The 18,183-nt window shown below is 35.5% G+C and overlaps 1 protein-coding gene across 1 annotated transcript in view; it reads left to right on the top strand.

Annotated features, from left to right (window-relative positions):
- The window catches only part of BOLL (boule homolog, RNA binding protein), a 63,344-nt gene that overhangs the window by 2,243 nt on the left and 42,918 nt on the right, over window positions 1-18,183 (top strand). Inside the window, 5 exon segments of the mRNA XM_052635673.1 lie at window positions 2,089-2,232; window positions 5,134-5,225; window positions 7,913-7,967; window positions 9,333-9,408; window positions 12,746-12,873. Coding sequence (XP_052491633.1) covers window positions 2,089-2,232; window positions 5,134-5,225; window positions 7,913-7,967; window positions 9,333-9,408; window positions 12,746-12,873 — 495 coding nt within the window.

Below are 18,183 nucleotides of genomic sequence, written 5' to 3'. Positions count from 1 at the left end.
AGATGTTTCTCTGTACATCTTGCAGAGATTAATTTTTAGGGATTATGGCTTATTGGCCAGTAAAGTGAAAGGAGAGCAGTGTGAAAAAGAACAACTCCATTATCTAAGTGGGAAATTCATTTTCATGAGTTTGTTTTTCAGAGAATTTAAGTTGTGAACCTCAAGCTTTTTGAAGCCCTCTTCTAGTGTCTCAGAAGTCTCTTTAGTGTTCTTACAAGGAAAATAGCAAGTTCTTATATTTGTTTCTCTTTAAAATTCTATTCCCAAGTCTTGTTTTTTTCCCAGTGTACCTGAAGAGTCTATCTACTGTTTTGTTATTGTGTGAAGGCGTATATGTTAGTTGTTTTGTTTTTATAGTCGCTAAGTCATGTCCAACAGTTTGCAACCTCGTGGACTATGGACCACCAAGCTCTCCTGTCCATGGTATTTTTCAGGCAAGAATACTGGCATGGGTTGCCATTTTCTTCTCCGTTACTTGTTAATATGTATTTATTAACATCTGAATTAGATCCACTGACTTAGAATTGTGAATATATGAATATGAGCTCAGTTCTTTAGCATAAAGTAAAAATAATTAAAAACTTTAGTATAAAGTCAAAATCAGACCACTTTTCAAATTGCCAAGTGCATTTAAAAATTTGACTTTAGAGTTGAAAAGCAGTGAACTTAAATGTCAGAATGTATTTACTTGTCAATGCCCTTTAGCCAAAGACCACCACAAATACACCTATAGTTTAATAAAGTTGGCTCTTCTGAATGGAAGAACATGGGGCCTCTCAACTAGAGGATGTTAGAACTTACTATAGGATTTAGGCTTGTATTAGCACTTTTTAGAGTGGATTTAAAGAAGGTTTTACTCTGAAATGCATGTTTTTAGAAAGTGGGAGTAGTTCTATGATTATGCTGAGTGCTAAGTTGCTTCAGTCATGTCTGACTCTTTGCAACCCTATGGACTGTAGCCTGCCAGGCTTCTCTGTCCATGGGTTTCTCCTGGCAAGAATACTGGAGTGGGTTGCCATTTCCTTTTCCAGGGGATCTTTCCCACCCAGGGATCGAACCAGCGTCTCTTAAGTCTCCTGCATTGGCAGGCAGGTTCTTTACCACTAATGCTATGTTAATTCTTACTTAGGAGACAAGAAAGAGATTGAAGCTAAAGTTTTGTGATTGATAAAGAAGGAGCAGTCAGTCTTGTCAGGCAGGATAAAAAGATATTTGGTCATTCTTGTGGTTTGGGCAATGCTTTTGTTTCTGTCAGTGTGCAGGTATGATTATGGAGTGGTCTTGTTTTTATCTTCACCCATCACAATAACACTACCCTGATAGCTCAGTTGGTAAAGAATCTGCCTGCAATGCAGGAGACCGCAGTTCCATTCCTGGGTTGGGAAGATCCCCTGGAGCAGGGATAGGCTACTCACTCCAGTATTCTTGGCCTTCCCTTGTGGCTCAGCTGGTAAAGAATCCTCCTGCAATGTGGGAGACCTGGGTCTGATCCCTGGATTGGAAAGATCCCCTGGAGAAGGGAAAAGCTACTCACTCCAGTATTCTGGCCTGGAGAATTCCATGGACTATATAGTCCATGGGGTCGCAGAGAGTCAGACACGACTGAGCAACTTTCACTTTATTTCATCACAATAACAGTAGCCTTGCTCATTGTTGGAGTTAACAGGAGAACACCACAGCCTACCTGTGAGGTCCCAGATACCTCTTACAACACCAGGGCCTAGTTGTTGTACCAGGCCAGCTCCTAACTGTCCAGGGCTACTTTTCTCTTTCCTAAACTTCTTTTTGGAGTTTAATATTCCTTCTTAATACTTAAAATATTTAAATTGTACATTTGATAGTAATTAATATATGTATGTTTAAATGATATTTAAGATTTAAGATCTCTATAGAGGAGTAGATTCTGTATTTCTTGTATTTTTCTTGCCTTCAAAAGTTATTAGCTCTATAATCTTCATAATAGCATAAAATTAAAGTCTAAAATACTACATTTTGTCAGTATGCTTACCTTTTTGAAGGATAAATGCTTTTGTCTTGCGTTAAAACTTATACCCAGTACTAAGAGTTTAAAAGAATTTTATTTTACAGCAAACATCAAATCAGACGCAAACAGATTCATTGTCTCCATCTCCTAATCCTGTGTCACCTGTGCCTTTGAATAACCCAACGAGTGCCCCAAGATATGGAACAGTGATCCCTAATCGCATCTTTGTAGGAGGAATTGACTTTAAGGTACCTAATAATGTATGCAATACAGTGAATTATTTTTTGTATTAGAAGTATTTTGTTATATTTCTCAGAAATGGTTTATTTGTGCAACTATAAAAATAATAATGTATTTAATATTTTCATAATGATTAGTAGGGTTCAGATTGTCTTATTATAGTAGAGTACATATAATTGTCTAATTTCACATACAAGGAAATTGAGGCTCATTGATGTATCTATAGTCACCTAAACACTTAAAGACAAAGTGAAAACTAGAATCCTAGTTTTCTGACTGATAGCTCCACATTCTTTATTTCACCATATCACACTAATTATAATTTTTTTACATAGTAATCCAATAGCCCAAACAATGAGTGATTAAAAATTTCAAAAGTTGACTCAATTAAGGAAAAAGAAAACAAAAACAACAGTTTTATGAAGTTCTGTTTATCGCAACTTTTATTTTCAATTCCTAAGCAACTTCTTAGACTTTTATTTTGCAAATTGCTTCTGTCACCGAATTTACAATTTGATTACCAAAAAAGGCCTGTGTCCTAGTCAGAATAAAGCATCTTAACAGTAATATGTTTAAATAATCAGCCATTTCACTCTTTCAGAGAGGCAAAGTTTTGTGAGATGTTTTGCAGCACCCCCATGTGGGAGGCAGTTGTAAACACCTACGAGAAAGGCAAGCATCGATAATTTAAGTGGAACGTTCTTTCTTCCAAGGGAATATATAGAAGGATTTCCAGGCTTGCATATTACATATTGGAAATTTCAGGGAGAGTTGTCTTAAAAAAAAAAATCCTTGTGCAATTAGGGTATAGTATTTATCACTCACTGTTTTCAAACAATCATTGTCTCACAATTTGGATGGAATTGCTTCTTTCCTGCTCAAGATGAATGTCACAATGTGTTTATCAAAATTATGAGTCTTAAGCAAATATGTGATTGGTTCACTAATGATAAATTAAGGAAAATAATTTCTTATGAAATGCTTGCTTTTAAAAAGATTTCCTGTTTCTATGGAAAATATTAATAACTGACCATAAATATTCAAGTTAAATATTCTTATTCAGAATTTATATTAACTTAGCATATTTTTAAATAAATCAGTAAATATAACAGTTTGTATGGCTAGGTTAAGTGTAGGGTTTTTTTCCCTTTTTGACGTATAGTTGGTTTACAATGTTGTTTTACTTTCTACTCTATAGCACAGTGATCCAGCTATAGGTATGCATATATCCCCTCTTTAAGATTTCTTTCCCATTTAGGTCACTACAGCACTGAGTAGAGTTCCCTGTGCTATATGGTGGGTTCTCATTAGTTTAGTGTCTGTTTTTATTGAAGCCTGTCAGCTACAATATAAACTTTGCGGGCCATTACAATACAGTCTTAGCTTTAAGTTAATTGGTAAGGTTCTCCCTATTATAGTTACACCTTACCCAAAACCATAGATAATTTCCAACAAGGAAGTAGTTTAACACAGTAGCAAGCAGTCTCAAACTTCATAAAATTCTTCTTTTTAGATCCCTAGTGTCCATCCCTTTTAATATTTGATTATCTTGATTTTTGGTCTCCTTTTTAACAGAGATGGAGATGCAAAATTGAGCTAGTGATTCTATCAGAGAATGGTTTAATTAATTTGTTTGCAAGTCTCTAATAGAAATCTTTGATGTTGATTCCATTTTGTGTTTATTGAAATGAGACTGTTATACCTAGATTAACTCAGTATTTGCCATCATCCAATTTAGCAAGCTTTAGGTTACCAACTAAAAATTTATTTTTTTACTAATGCTAAGAGTCGGACGTGACTGAGCGACTTCACTTTCACTTTTCACTTTTATTCATTGGAGAAGGAAATGGCAACCCACTCCACTGTTCTTGCCTGGAGAATCCCAGGGACGGGGAGCCTGGTGGGCTGCCGTCTATGGGGTCGCACAGAGTCAGACACAACTGAAGCGACTTAGAAGCAGCAGCAGCAGCAGTGAGGTACCTGTGGAACTCAAGAGGTATTGCTCTACCATTAGGCATGTCTTTTCCTAGATATATACGTAAAGAAAAATTTTTTCTATGAATATTTAAAGTTTTTCTTGTGGGCAAACACAGTTGAACCAGAAAATGAAATTGCAATGAATTTAGAGTGAATGCTGTAGGGAAAGGTGATGTGGGTCTGTTATGAGATTATTTTAATTGCCAGATATGCCAAACCATCTTTGTAGACATCTTATACATGATAGTCTAGTTATGACTCAATTTTTTTGTGTATCATCATAATGTCTGTATGTATATTGAGTACAGATAAAACGTCTAAAAACTTTAAGTTTTGTAGCCTCTCTGTTGTTACCACAAATTGAGTTCAGGTACTTTTGTAAATATATTTCCTTTCTAAGACCTTAACTTTCCTGATGACTGTGCTGATTAAAATAGAGTGATTGTTTGACAGAAAAGAGCAAAATTCTGTAAAGCAATTATCCTTCAATTAAAAATAAATTTTAAAATAAAAATAGAGTGACTGGTGGAGGCCAGCATAACCTAGTTCCACTGCCATGACTGGAGGACTCTCTGAATCACAAGAACCAATAATAATATGCCCTTAGTGTAGTTATAGGCATGCCTAGTACAATTTTATCAAAAAATAGCTAACTAGAGAACAACTTTATTTGTAGTTTTAGAAAACTCAGCTTAAAATATTTTATTGCTATGTAATAATTTAACAACATAGTATTAACAACTCTGCATAAAGCAAAGTATTAATATTGATTTTAATAACCTAATGATTTCATGCACTGTTATTATGATGACAGGCATCCTTATATCCATATTGTTATTTGTGTTGCCTTTTCTGTCTCCAAAACAAGCAGAAGTTATTTCATCTTTTATCAGTTAAAATGTTTTTTGTGTTTTTTCTTTTTATACCATTAGACAAATGAAAATGATTTAAGAAAATTTTTTTCCCAGTATGGGTCTGTAAAAGAAGTGAAGATTGTAAATGACAGAGCTGGAGTTTCCAAAGGGTTAGTATCACTATAGGTAGTACACAGAATTAGCGATTGTTTTTATTGGATTGCTACGTTTTGTATTCTACCTTTGGTTCCTTTTTTTTTTTTTTTTTAAGAAGGAAGTTGTAGTGGGTTTGGCTGTTTTGTTGTTTTTTTTGGTGGGGGGCCATTGGTTGTGTTTTGGATTTTTTTGGCTTCAACTGGTTCTTCATTTTTCTCCTGGGCTTTCTCTAGTTGCAGCAAGCAGGGCCTCTAGGGTGCACAGGCTTCAGTAGTTGTGGTGCATGGGCTTAGTTGCTTGACTGCATGTGGAATCTTCCCAGACCAGGGATGGAACCAATGTTCCCTGAATTGGCAGGCATATTCTTTACCACCAGACCACCAGGGAAGTCCTGATTCCATTTTTAAAAAGAGAGTTTCATGGCTTCTGTCTCCTACCTTTTGATCTTCATGTGTGGGGGAGTGGGGCGTGGGTATTTAGAGGAAAGGGGACGCTATAATATTCCTTAATTTGTTGTAAAGTTACTCTTGCAAAGGCTGAGGAACTATTCATTGTAAGCACTTAATGCTGGGTAGCTGATGTCCAGTAACCAAGGAACCAGAAGCTAAAGGAATCTGATACTTTTGGAATTGTATACCTGCTTTAGACTAGCGAGAACTTAATTTGGAAAAGGCTGACACAAAGAATGTCTGTAGGTTGTGCCTCAGAGACCTAACCAGGGGACTAATCTAAGAAATATAATCTTAGCGAGAATGATTTTTAATTGCGAAATCAAGGAGAATGAAAATTAAAGAATAAAGCACTAGGATTTGGCTAGTAATGTCTGGTAACATTAGAGCTGTTTTAGTGAATTGATATATACAAAAGCCAAATATCAGAGAAGAAGAAGGTAGTTTACATAGTGTACTTACTTGAGAAGTTGGATTGCAAAGTTAAAGAAATCGATGAATGATTATTTTCTTGAAAAAGAGGCAATATATACATATTCATAGGCATAAAAGAAGGGACCAATAAGATGGATAAAATATTAGTGGGAAACTACATGTAAATATGACAGGTGGACACTTCGAAAGAGATGAGATCCTGCAGATGATTAACAGATATAAACAAATCCTCCATATAAACAAGAGACTTCTGAGTCTGACAAAAAATAATATAATGAAGTGAAATTATACCACTTTTATTTGGCTTAATGGAATTTGTAATATCCATTTTTAAATCACACATAGCAGTGTAGACTGTATTTTATGCCTTTTCCACTGGGTGGTATATGTGTTCTACTAAAAAAAAAAGTGTAAAACTACTTCTTTAGCCCTTGTTTAATACTTGAGCAAATAAAGAATTCCTTTGTTGAAAAAGGAAATTCATATACAATACAGTATAAATTGAAGAAAATAGTAAATGTTTACTAATTACGTGATACATAATTACTTATTAGTAATTATGAATTGTCACTTCCCTGGTGGTTTAGACAGGAAAGAATCTGCTTGCAATTCAGAAGACCTGGGTTTGATCCCTAAATTGAATCAATCCCCTGGAGAAGGAAACAGCTACACACTCCAGTAATCTTGCCTGGAGAATTCCATGGACAAAAGAGCCTGGTAGGCTACAGTCCATGGGGTCGCAGAGTTGGACACGACTGAGGAACTTAACATACATACACAATTTGAGGAAAATAAAGTTGAGCATTACTCAAGAGAGTTTCCTAACGTTATCCAAATAGAGATTAAATTTGGGAGGGGATATACTTTTTATTTCTTTCATCCCTTTTTATCTACCTATTTTGTCTTTTTTGGACAAGGCATATATTGTGTAATTCAGCTGTTAAAGAATCTATGTGCAATGCAGGAGACCCCGGTTCAATTTCTGGGTGAGGAAGATATCCTAGAGAAGGGATAGATTACCCATTTCAGTATTCTTGGGCTTTCCTGGTGGCTTAGCTGGTAATGAATACACCTGCAGTATGGGAGACCTGGGTTTGATTTCTGGATTGGGAAGATCCCCTGGAGAAAGGAATGGCTACCCACTCCGATATTCTGGCCCAGAGAATTCCATGGACTGTAAAGTCTGTGGGTGTCACAAAGAGTCGGACACAGCTGAGCAACTTTCACTTTGCTTATACTGATCATATGATTTATATTCTGAAGATAACAATATATATGAAAAGCAGATATAAAACCTGGGTTGTATCGTATTTTTAATTTATTTTGTTTGGGAAATATACTAATAGTTACATTCTCAGTTTATATATGCTAATAATAGTAAATAATATGTGTACTCATTTACCAAGATAAAATATTTTATCATATTCAATTTTTAATTTTTTAAAGATTCTTTTTCTACTTTGATTTCTGTTTAAAGCAAACTTATGTCATTTTAAAAGGAAGTTACTGCTCTGGGCGGAAATTTATTGCACCCTAATTTGTAAACCAGAACACAAATCTCTCATGTTTTCCTGCCTTGCATACAGCTCTGGTTTGATACTTTTTTAAGATCCCTGGGTTGTTGTTTTTTTTTTTAGGCCTCTTCCTCTAAGAGGATAACTGTGTTAGCTGTGAACAATTCTCGTCTAAGTTTTGCATACTGGTACACCATAGAAAAATGTTCACTCCTACTGTGGCCCATTCTAAGAATATATATATTTAATCTTAGTATAATATCAATGTCATGTTCTAATATAATAATTAATGGATTTATTTAGGTATGGCTTCGTCACTTTTGAAACACAAGAAGATGCACAAAAAATTTTACAAGAGGTAAGATATTTTGGTGTATTTAACTTCATTTTTGGAACTTCTTTCTTTGAAATTAATCCTTTAATGCAGTGGTCCCCAACCTTTTTGGCACCAGAGACTAGTTTGGTGGCAACAGTTGTTCCACAGACCTGGGGTGTATGGTTTTGGGATGATTGAAGTATGTTACATTTATTGTGCCCTTCATTATTATTACATCAGCTCCACCTCAGATCATCAGGCATTAGATCCCAGAAGTTGGGGACCCCTGCTTTAAGGTATTTAATGCTAGGGTTCCAGTACAGTAATTGATTGCTAAAAAAAATTTATTTTCTTCGTATCTTGAGATCAACATTGGTCTCCAAAAAAATAATTAAAAATTAAAGATCTACAGAAATTTATCTACAGAAAAACAAATGCCAAATAATTGCATGTTTGCTGTGAACTTACAATTTTTCACTTTATTTTCTTAAACTGAGAATTTAGGGATGTGTCTTTTCTGATGTGTTAATAGCACTTTGAATTCCTAAACAACACTATGAATGTAGATTCCTAAAATGAGATTATCTGAGATTATTTCCCTCCTATGAAAAACTTATAAACTAAGGACATTCATAGAAAAAATATCTGAAGCCTGCAGTTCAGTATATAATAACTCTTAAATTTGGCATGTGTAGCGTTTAATTTTTTAGGAAAAAATTTTATTTTAATTATATTTTATTAAGTCATATGCAGTCAGTTCTCATTATTTGTAGTGATGGTGTTCTATAAAATCATCATAAACACTGAATTAGCAAATATTGAAGTGTGCTGCACCTAGAAAATACAGGGTTAGTTTCTCACAAACTTCTGTTTACAATATTTTCATCAACCAATCAATATATAACTTTGTTTTATGTGTGCTTCTGTTTAAAGATTACATGTAACATTTTTGATTCATTAACATTGAACTCATGATCAACAGCACTATAACCCATGCATGAATTAACCCAGCTAACACATAGTTTCTCTGCTAAAACATATCACAGTCTTTTTGCACTTGGGAACACTAGCCAGCACTTCAACACTACACTTGAGAGCCATCTTAAGTAGCAAAAATACTAACATAAGGCACAAAAATGTGAAAAACACAACAATAAATAGAACATGAAAAGGACATTTGTTTACAGTATAAAAGCTGAAAAAAGAAAACAAAATGTCTCCCTGTTTAACCTCAGCTGGGACCACATGTGTAACACAACTCAAATTGCCAAATGAGGAATTAGGGTCAGAACATTAGAACCAGGATTCACACCCAAATCTATTTGAATCCAAAGGCTTTGCGCTTTCCACTATGCCTTGTTGTTTTCAAAGTGTGATAATTAAGTAATGTACTTTTTCTTATTTTAGGCTGAAAAACTTAATTACAAGGATAAGAAACTGAACATTGGCCCGGCAATAAGAAAGCAACAAGTAGGGATCCCTCGTATGTATTGAGAACTAATATATTTTTCAATATTTTTGCATGGTTCTTTTTTGAAATACAGGACTATTAATAGAACTTCATTAAAGTATCAGGTTTCTTTGATTTAATAAAGTTATTTTAGCGAAGTTGGTAGTCAAATGAATAGTTCTTACCACAAATTAAATACATTAATTTGTGGGATGGAGGAGGCCAGGGAAAATGTATATAAATAATAATGTTTAACTATATTCTAAATAGTTAAATCTTTAAAGGAAAAATTGTATGGTTAAAATACAGTTTAAAATTATAAAAGAAATTAGAAGTAATTAATTACTATTTTAAAGTTTTTCTGATAGAGTAATTTAAAATTAGAATAAAATTACTGAAAGTAAAAATGTAAAATATCAGAAACTCTGGTTGTATGGTATATACTGTAACCCAACCATATGTATCATAATTATCAGTAGAAACAACCCCTAAAGCTTTAGGAATTGGCTAAGTGCCTTCCTCAAATTTCCAGAATACTTTCAACACTTATTCTTTTTTCTCACTCTTTCCGTTTATTAAAGTAGGCATCTTTTTGGTTACCTTTTAACCTATAGTATTAAAATCTCTAACAGAATCTTTGGCTAGAAGGAGAAACTTTGCATAAAATTTTTAACTAGTGTCCTCGTGTCTACTTGGATGTTCAAAACATTATGTAGTTACCATACATCTGTTAACAAATTAATAGATTGTACTCATTTGGACTGTTCTGCTTTTGACTTAGAAGTTAACAGAGATCAAGTTTAATTTTGACCTAGTATTTGTTAATTTAGAAGATAACTGACATGTCCTTAGTAAGTTGATACTCCAAAATGAAATGCACTAAGTATGGCAGAATGCTGAATATTTTCAGACTACTGCTGTTAGTTGTTAAGAGTTAAGCTATAAGCTATAGCATGTAATAACAATTCTTAATCCATTATCACCATCAGTAAAAACAACTGGGAGTGTTCATAAAAGCCTGTTGTTTTTAGCAACCCATAGGTTGCTAAAAACAGAACATAAATCAGTACTATCCTGAATGCTTTCAGACAGACAAATAGTTACTTAAGAACTTTTTGGCATAAAGGTCAACATTACGGGTTTTCATTTATTTCATTTAATCTTTACAGCAACCTGTGAGGTATTGTTCTATTTTGTAAATAGAAAATACAGCTTATAAAGGCAAAGTCATTGTTTTAGAAACTAGGCATGTACAAGGGAGTATTACCTTTTTTTTCAAATTTGTCACCTGTTTTCCATCTTCGTTAGCAACATTCTAGTCCCAGCTACCCCCTCTGCTTGCCTTAATTACTTGAAAAGCCTCCTAACTGATCTTTCTGAATCCAGTTTTGCTATCAGTACTTTAGCACCCATCATACACAAGGCAGCCAGAGTGATCTTTCAAACATGCACATCTTATCATGTTAATTTCTGCTTATTTTGAGCTATTCTTATCTTTTCCATGCTTTGATCATTTAGCCATCCTTCATTCCAGAACGTAACCATATTTCTGATGCACTGTTTTCTTCACCTACAGTGATCTTTGCCATCCCATTCATTCTTTAAAACTCAGCCCAAATATCAATTTCCTCACAAATACTGGACATATACAATATATAGTGTTCAGCGTTGTACGCTGTACTGCTGCTGCTGCTGCTAAGTCGCTTCAGTCGTGTCCAACTCTGTGAGACCCCATAGATGGGCAGCCTGCTAGGCTCCTCCGTCCCTGGGATTCTCCAGGCAAGAACACTGGAGTGGGTTGCCATTTCCTTTTCCAATGCATGAAAGTGAAAAGTGAAAGTGAAGTCGTTCAGTCATGTCCGACTCTTCACCAACCCCATGGACTGTAGCCTACCAGGCTCCTCCGTCTATGGGATTTTCCAGGCAAGAGTACTGGAGTGGGTTGCCATTTCCTCCTCTGGTACCCTATACTATCCAATATAATAACCTGTATTACTTATACTGCCTTTTGTATTTATCAAAACTATAATTAATTGTGTAATTAGCTAATGACTGTCTTCCTTACCAGACCCTAACCTCTATGAAGATAGAGACCATGGCGTGCTCAATTTTTTTCTTGTTTCTTTTTGGCTGTATCCCTAAGGCCTAGTCCAATATGTTGTAATAATAATCACTCAAAATTTCTTTATTTAACACCTGTGAAACCTTAAAGGTGATCTTTGGAGGGAATTCCATGGACCTTCCGAATTGCATGCAAAATTTTGTTTGAATACATACATATTTTTGTGAAAAGGGTCTTTGGCTTTCATCAGATTCACAAAAGAATAAGAACCACTAAAATATGCTGTAATAATACTAGATGAAATGTCGTGAAAATATAAAAGCCAAGTAGTAGTGCTACTTAGAGTAGAAGGCTAGTGCTGCTGTCAGTGTGGTTTGCAGCCACCAATAGTTAACTTGGGCTCTACCAAAATACAGTTTCTCAGGCCTCATCCCAGGTCTCTTGAATCAAAAATCTCTTGAAATGGGGACCTGGAGTTTGTATTTTAACAAGCTGTCTAGCTTGTTATAATGAATTTTAAATTTTGAGACATACTAGTATAGTGGAAGGAGGATTGCCACCTCAGTAATTTATGTAACCTATTAGTCAAGGACTTAAATCTGACTTGGCATATAAAATTTTTTAAGTCTTCTCCTGACAAAAAGGACTTTTTTTATTTTGTGGGGAGGAGTATATATAACTTGACCTGGGAAAAGAAATGAGGACCCAAAATTAGCAGCATGAAAGTCTGTGGTCATGTTTGCAACAACAGCAATTGTAGCAAAGGGAGACTAGAGAGTAGAAGACTGTCATAGCATAAGTGAGTGCTCGCTGATAGTAGATCCTAAGAATTTTTAAGGTAGAACAAGTATTTTGTCCAGTTTCACTGCCTTTATCTTCTTTGGGCTTTTACAAATAGATGGTCTCACTGAGATCTTAGGGACTTTGCTACAGTGTCAGTAGTCTTCAGGTAACTCTAAATTATATGTAGTTTATATTTGTAAAAATAAGTACTTTGCTGATAATCTCAATTGTAAAGTTCTCTATTTCATTATACTACTTTAAAACCAGAATTGATTAATTTTTGTTATTCTTTATTAAACTTGTTTCTTTTTATTTACCATAAGCTACAAAAGCTCTAAGGGTAGTAAGTTCGAAAATAAATGCTTCAGAGATACTTTAACATATGGGATGTTTAAAGAATTTTTAATACTCAGTTTTTACTATAGCTATATTTGTATAAAGATAAACATTTTTCAGTGTTCAAAAATTACGTTTTTAAATGTTAAACTGAAGATTTCAATCATTACTATTTCCTTTTTGTTTTAGGTTCCAGTATAATGCCAGCAGCTGGAACAATGTATCTAACAACTTCAACTGGATATCCTTACACTTATCATAATGGTGTTGCTTATTTTCATACTCCAGAGGTAACTTCTGTCCCACCACCTTGGCCTGTAAGTAATTTCATTTTAAAAGGGTTTCCATCTGTTGCTATCAAATTTTTATTTCTGAAATATTTCAGCCACAGACAAATATAAATAATAAAGTGACAGCCATGTAACTACCACTCATTTTCTTTTCATCAGTCTCTATTTAAGGATGTTTCTCTGTACTCTGTTCTTTAGTTGGCAAGATTTTGTTGTTGTTCAGTCATTCAGTCGTGTCTGACTCTTTGTGACTCCATGAACTGCAGCAGGTCCCTGTCTTTCACTGTCTCCCAGAGTTTGCTCAAACTCATGTCCATTGAATCTGTAGTGGTATTCAGCCATATCATTTTCTGTTGCCCCATTCTCTTCCTGCCCTCAATTTTTCCCAGCACCAGGGTTTTTTCCAGTAAGTTGGCTCTTCCCATCAGGTGGTCAGAGGATTGGAGTTTCAGCATCAGTCCTTCCAATGAATATTCAAGGTTGATTTCCTTCAGGATGGACTGGTTTGATCTCCTTCTTGTCCAAGGGTCTTGTCAAGAGTCTTCTCCAGCACCACAATTCAAAAGTATCAATTCTTCAGTGCTCAGGCTTCTTTATACTCCAGCTCGCACATCCTTACACGACTACTGGAAAAACCATAGCTTTGACAAACAGACCTTAGTTGGCAAAGTGATGTCTCTGTGTTTTAATATGCTGTCTAAGTTGGTCATAGCCTTGCTGTCTAGATTTGTCATAGCCTTCCTTCCAAGGAGCAAGTGCCTTTAAATTTCATGACTGCAATCACCATTCACAGTGATTTTGGAGCCCAAGAAAGTAAAGTGTGTCAGTGCTTCCACTTTTCCCCCCTTCTGTTAGCCATGACATTATGGAACTGGATGCCATGATCTTAGTTTTTTGAAGGTTGAGTTTTAAACCAGCTTTTTCACTCTCTTCTTTCACCCTCATCAAGAGGTTCTTTAGTTCCTCTTTGCTTTCTGCCATTAGAGTGGTATCATCTGCATAAATGAGGGTCTTGATATTTCTTCCAGCAGTCCTGATTCCAACTTGTGATTCTTCCAGCATGGTATATTCTGCATATAAGTTAAATAAGCTGGGTGACAATATACAGCCTTGACGTACTCCTTTCCCAATTTTGAACCAGTCCATATTTCCATGTCTGGTTTTAACTGTTGTTTCTTGACCCCCATACAGGTTTCTTAGGAGATGGGTAAGGTGGTCTGGTATTCTCATCTCTTTAAGAATTTTCCACAGTTTATTGTGGAAACAAACAAACATCCACAGAAGTACATGTTTTTCTGAAATTCCCTTCCTTTCTCCATGATCCAGCAAATGTTGGCAATTTGACCTCTGTTTCCCCTGCCTTTTCTAAACCCAGCTTGTACATCTGGAAATTCTCGGTTCACAGTGTTGAGGCCTAACTTGAAGGATTTTGAGCATATCCTTACTAGCATGTGAAATGAGTATAATTGTATGGTTGTTTGAACATTCTTTGGCACTGCCCTTCTTTGGGATTGGAATGAAAACAGATATTTTCCAAGCCTGTGGCCACTGCTGAGTTTTCCAAATTTGCTGGCATATTCAGTGCAGCACTTTAACACCATCATCTTTTAGGATTTGAAATAGCTCAACTGGAATTCCATCACCTCCACTAGCTTTGTTTGCAGTGATACTTCCTAAGGCCCACTTGATTTCGCACTCCAGGATGTCTGGCTCTAGGAGAGTGACCACAGCATTATGGTTACCCTGGTCATGAAGACCTTTTTCATATAGTTTTTCTGTGTATTCTTGCTATCTCTTCTTAATCCTTCTGCTTGTATTAGGTCCTCATCATTTCTGTCCTTTATCATGCCCATACTTGCATGAAATGTTCCTTTGATATCTCCAGATTTCTTGAAGAGATCTCTAGTCTTTCCCATTCTATTGTTTCTCTCTACTTCTTTGCATTGTTCATTGAAGAAGGCCTTTTTATCTCTCCTTGTTATTCTCTGGAAATCTGCATTCACTGGAGTATATCTTTAACTTTCTCCTTTGCCTTTCTCTTTTTTTCTTTTCTCAGCTATTTGTAAGGCCTCTTCAGACAATCATTTTGCCTTCTTGCATTTCTGTTTCTTTGGGATGGTTTTGGTCACCAGATGATAAATATGCTTTCTAGGTTTGTCATAGCTTTTCTTCCAAGGATCAGGCATTTTTTAAATTAATGGCTGAAGTCATCATCCACAGTGATGTTGTAGCCCAAGAAAATCAAGTCTGGCCCAGTTTCCATTGTTTCTCATCTATTTGCCTTGAAGTAATGAGACCAGATGCCATGATCTTAGTTTTTTGAATGTTGAGTTTTAAGCCAGGATTTCAGTCTCCTCTTCCACTTTCATCAAGAGGCTCTTTAGTTCCTCTTTGCTTTCTGCGATAAGAGTGATGTCATCTGTATATCTGAGGTTATTGATATTTCCCCTAGCAATCTTGATTCCAGCTTGTGCATCATCCAGCCCAGCATTTTGCATTAGGTACTGCATATGTTAGATAAGAAGGCTGACGATATACAGCCTTGATGTACTCCTTTCCCAATTTGGAACCAGTCTGTTCCATGTCCAGTTCTGTTGCTTCTTGTCCTGCATATAGGTTTCTCAGGAGGCAAGTAAGGTGGTCTGCTATTCCCATCTCTTTAACAATTTTCCACAGTTATGATCCACACAGTCAAAGGCTTTAGCATAGTCAGTGAAGCGGAAGTAGATGTTTTTCTGGAATTCTCGCTTTTTTTATGTTTCAGTGGATATTGGCAGTTTGGTCTCTGATTCCTCTGCATTTTCTAAATCCAGTTTGTACATCTGGAAGTTCTCAGTTCACATCCTGTTGAAGCCTAGCTTGAAGGATTTTGACCATTACCTTGCTAGCTTGTGAAAAGAGTACAGTTGTGCGGTAGTTTGAACGTTCTTTGGCATTGCCCTTCTTTGGGATTGGAATGAGAACTGACCTTTTCCAGTCCTTTGGCCACTGCTGAGTTTTCCAAATTTGCTGGCATATTCAGTGCAACACTTTAACACCATCATCTTTTAGGATTTGAAGTGCCTCAGCTGGAATTCGATAACCTCCACTAGCTTTGCTTGTAGTGATACTTCCTAAGGCCCACTTGATTTCGCACTCCAGGATCTCTGGCTCTAGGTGAGTGATCACACCATCGTGGTTATCTGGGTCATTAAGATCTTTTTTGTATAGTTCTTCTGTGTTTTCTTGCCAACTTTTCTTAATCTCCTCTGTTTCTGTTAGGCCCATACCATTTCTGTCCTTTATTTTTGCATAAAATTTTCCTTTGGTATCTCTGATTTTCTTGAAGAAATCTGTAGTCTTTCCTGTTCTGTTATTTTCTTCTATGTCTTTGCATTGTTCACTTAGGAAGGCTTTCTTATCTTTGCCTGCTGTTCTTTGGATCTCTCCATTAAGATGAATATATCTTTCCTTTTCTCCTTCACTTTTCTTTTTTCTCAGCTATTTGTAAGGTCTCCTCAGACAACCATTTTGCCTTTTTGTATTTCTTTTTCTTGGGGCTCATTAGGGTGGTGTCATCTGCATGTGCTGTGCTGTGTTTAGTCTCTCAGCCATGTCCAACTCTTTGTGACACTATGGACTGTACCTGCCAAGCTCCTCTGTCCATGGGTATTCTCCAAGCAAGAATACTGAATTGGTTTGCCAAGCCCTCCTCCAGGGAATCTTCCCAACCCAGGAATCGAACCCAGGTCTGCCACATTTGCAGGTGGATTCTTTACCAACTGAGCCACCAGTGAAGCCTATGAATACTGGAGTAGGTAGCCTGTCACTTCTCCAGGGGATCTTCCTGACCCAAGAATCAAACCGGAGTCTGCAGCATTGCAGTCTGATTCCTTAGCAGCTGGTTATCTGCATGTCTGAGGTTATTGGTATCTCTCCCGGCAGTCTTGATTCCAGCTTGTGATTCATCCAGCCCAGCATTTCACATGATGTACTCTGCATATAAGTTAAATAAGCAGGGTGACAATATGGAGCCTTGAAGTAGGCCTTTCCCAATTTTGAACTAGTCTGGTGTTCATATCTGATTCTAGCTGTTGCTTCTTGACCGGCATACAGGTTTCTCAGGAGACAGGTAGTGGGGAAAATAAAATATAACAAATTCAAATAAAGTCTCCTTGCCTTGATTATCCTGTCCTCTTTTCCTCCTCAAAGGTTAACCAGAGTATCTTTCCTATCTATTTTATATGTTTATACTACAAATGTAGGTATCCTTAAGAAATAGATATATCATGTTGCTTTAGGCAGCTTTTAAATGCTATATAAATAATCTGGTTTTTCTATTCAGTATTATGTTTTTTAGATTAAACCATGTTGATCCTAGTACATCTAGTTCATCTACTTAAATTTTTTATAGTACTCCATTGTATGAGTGTATATTCTGTATTGATGGACATTTTAAGTTTTTTCTCCAATCAAGACTACACTGAGGGAACTGTACTCAATATATTGTACTAATCTGTAAAGGAAATGAATCTGAAAAAAATGCATCTGTGTGTGCATGCACATGTGTGTGTAACTAAATCAGTTTGCTATGCACCTGAAATTAACACAGCATTGTAAATCAACTATACATCAACAACAAAAAATTTAATAAGATGAAATATTTTCTGTATTTTCCCAAATACATATTTGGAGAAACATGGGCTTATTTAGGAAATATTAGCCATGGATATTAAAAAATAAAACATTAAATGTGAAAGAAAAGAAAAAAATGAAATATTTTCAATGCAATTTTTAAATTGCATATACTAATAAACTGCTCGTGATTTTTTTTAATTTAGCCTTTAAGGTCCTATTTTTATTCCAATCAATTTGCAAGACTTTAATATGGAATCAAAACTTTTATTATTTTATATATAAATTTTACATGGTATCTTCATCTTTTTCACTCTTTGTAAGTTTAAAAGTTTTATAACTAAATGAATTGATTTTTTAATTTTACTTCATCACTTACAATGTTGCCCCACTAGGGATCTGAAAACTACTCAGATTTACTTTCTACTAGTTATTCCGTGATTTTATTTTGCTTTATATTTAACTCTGTAATCCATTTGGAGCTTTCTTGGAGTATGCTTAGTGGTCATATTCCACAAATTCAGAGAATCACATGTGGAGTTTTTTTTTTTTTCTGAACAGAAATAGTACCTGGAAATCTATATTTAGCAGATCTGAGATTGACATATACATAAATGAATAAAGTTCTATAAATATAATGAATATATTCTTCATGATTATAATATATGGAGGGCTTCCCAGGTGGCACAGTGGTAAAGAATCCACCTGCCAATGCAGAAGATG

The sequence above is a fragment of the Budorcas taxicolor genome, chromosome 2 (assembly GCF_023091745.1).
Source record: "Budorcas taxicolor isolate Tak-1 chromosome 2, Takin1.1, whole genome shotgun sequence".
NCBI classification, from domain to species: Eukaryota; Metazoa; Chordata; class Mammalia; order Artiodactyla; family Bovidae; genus Budorcas; species Budorcas taxicolor.
This window is presented reverse-complemented; position numbering and strand designations above follow the sequence as displayed.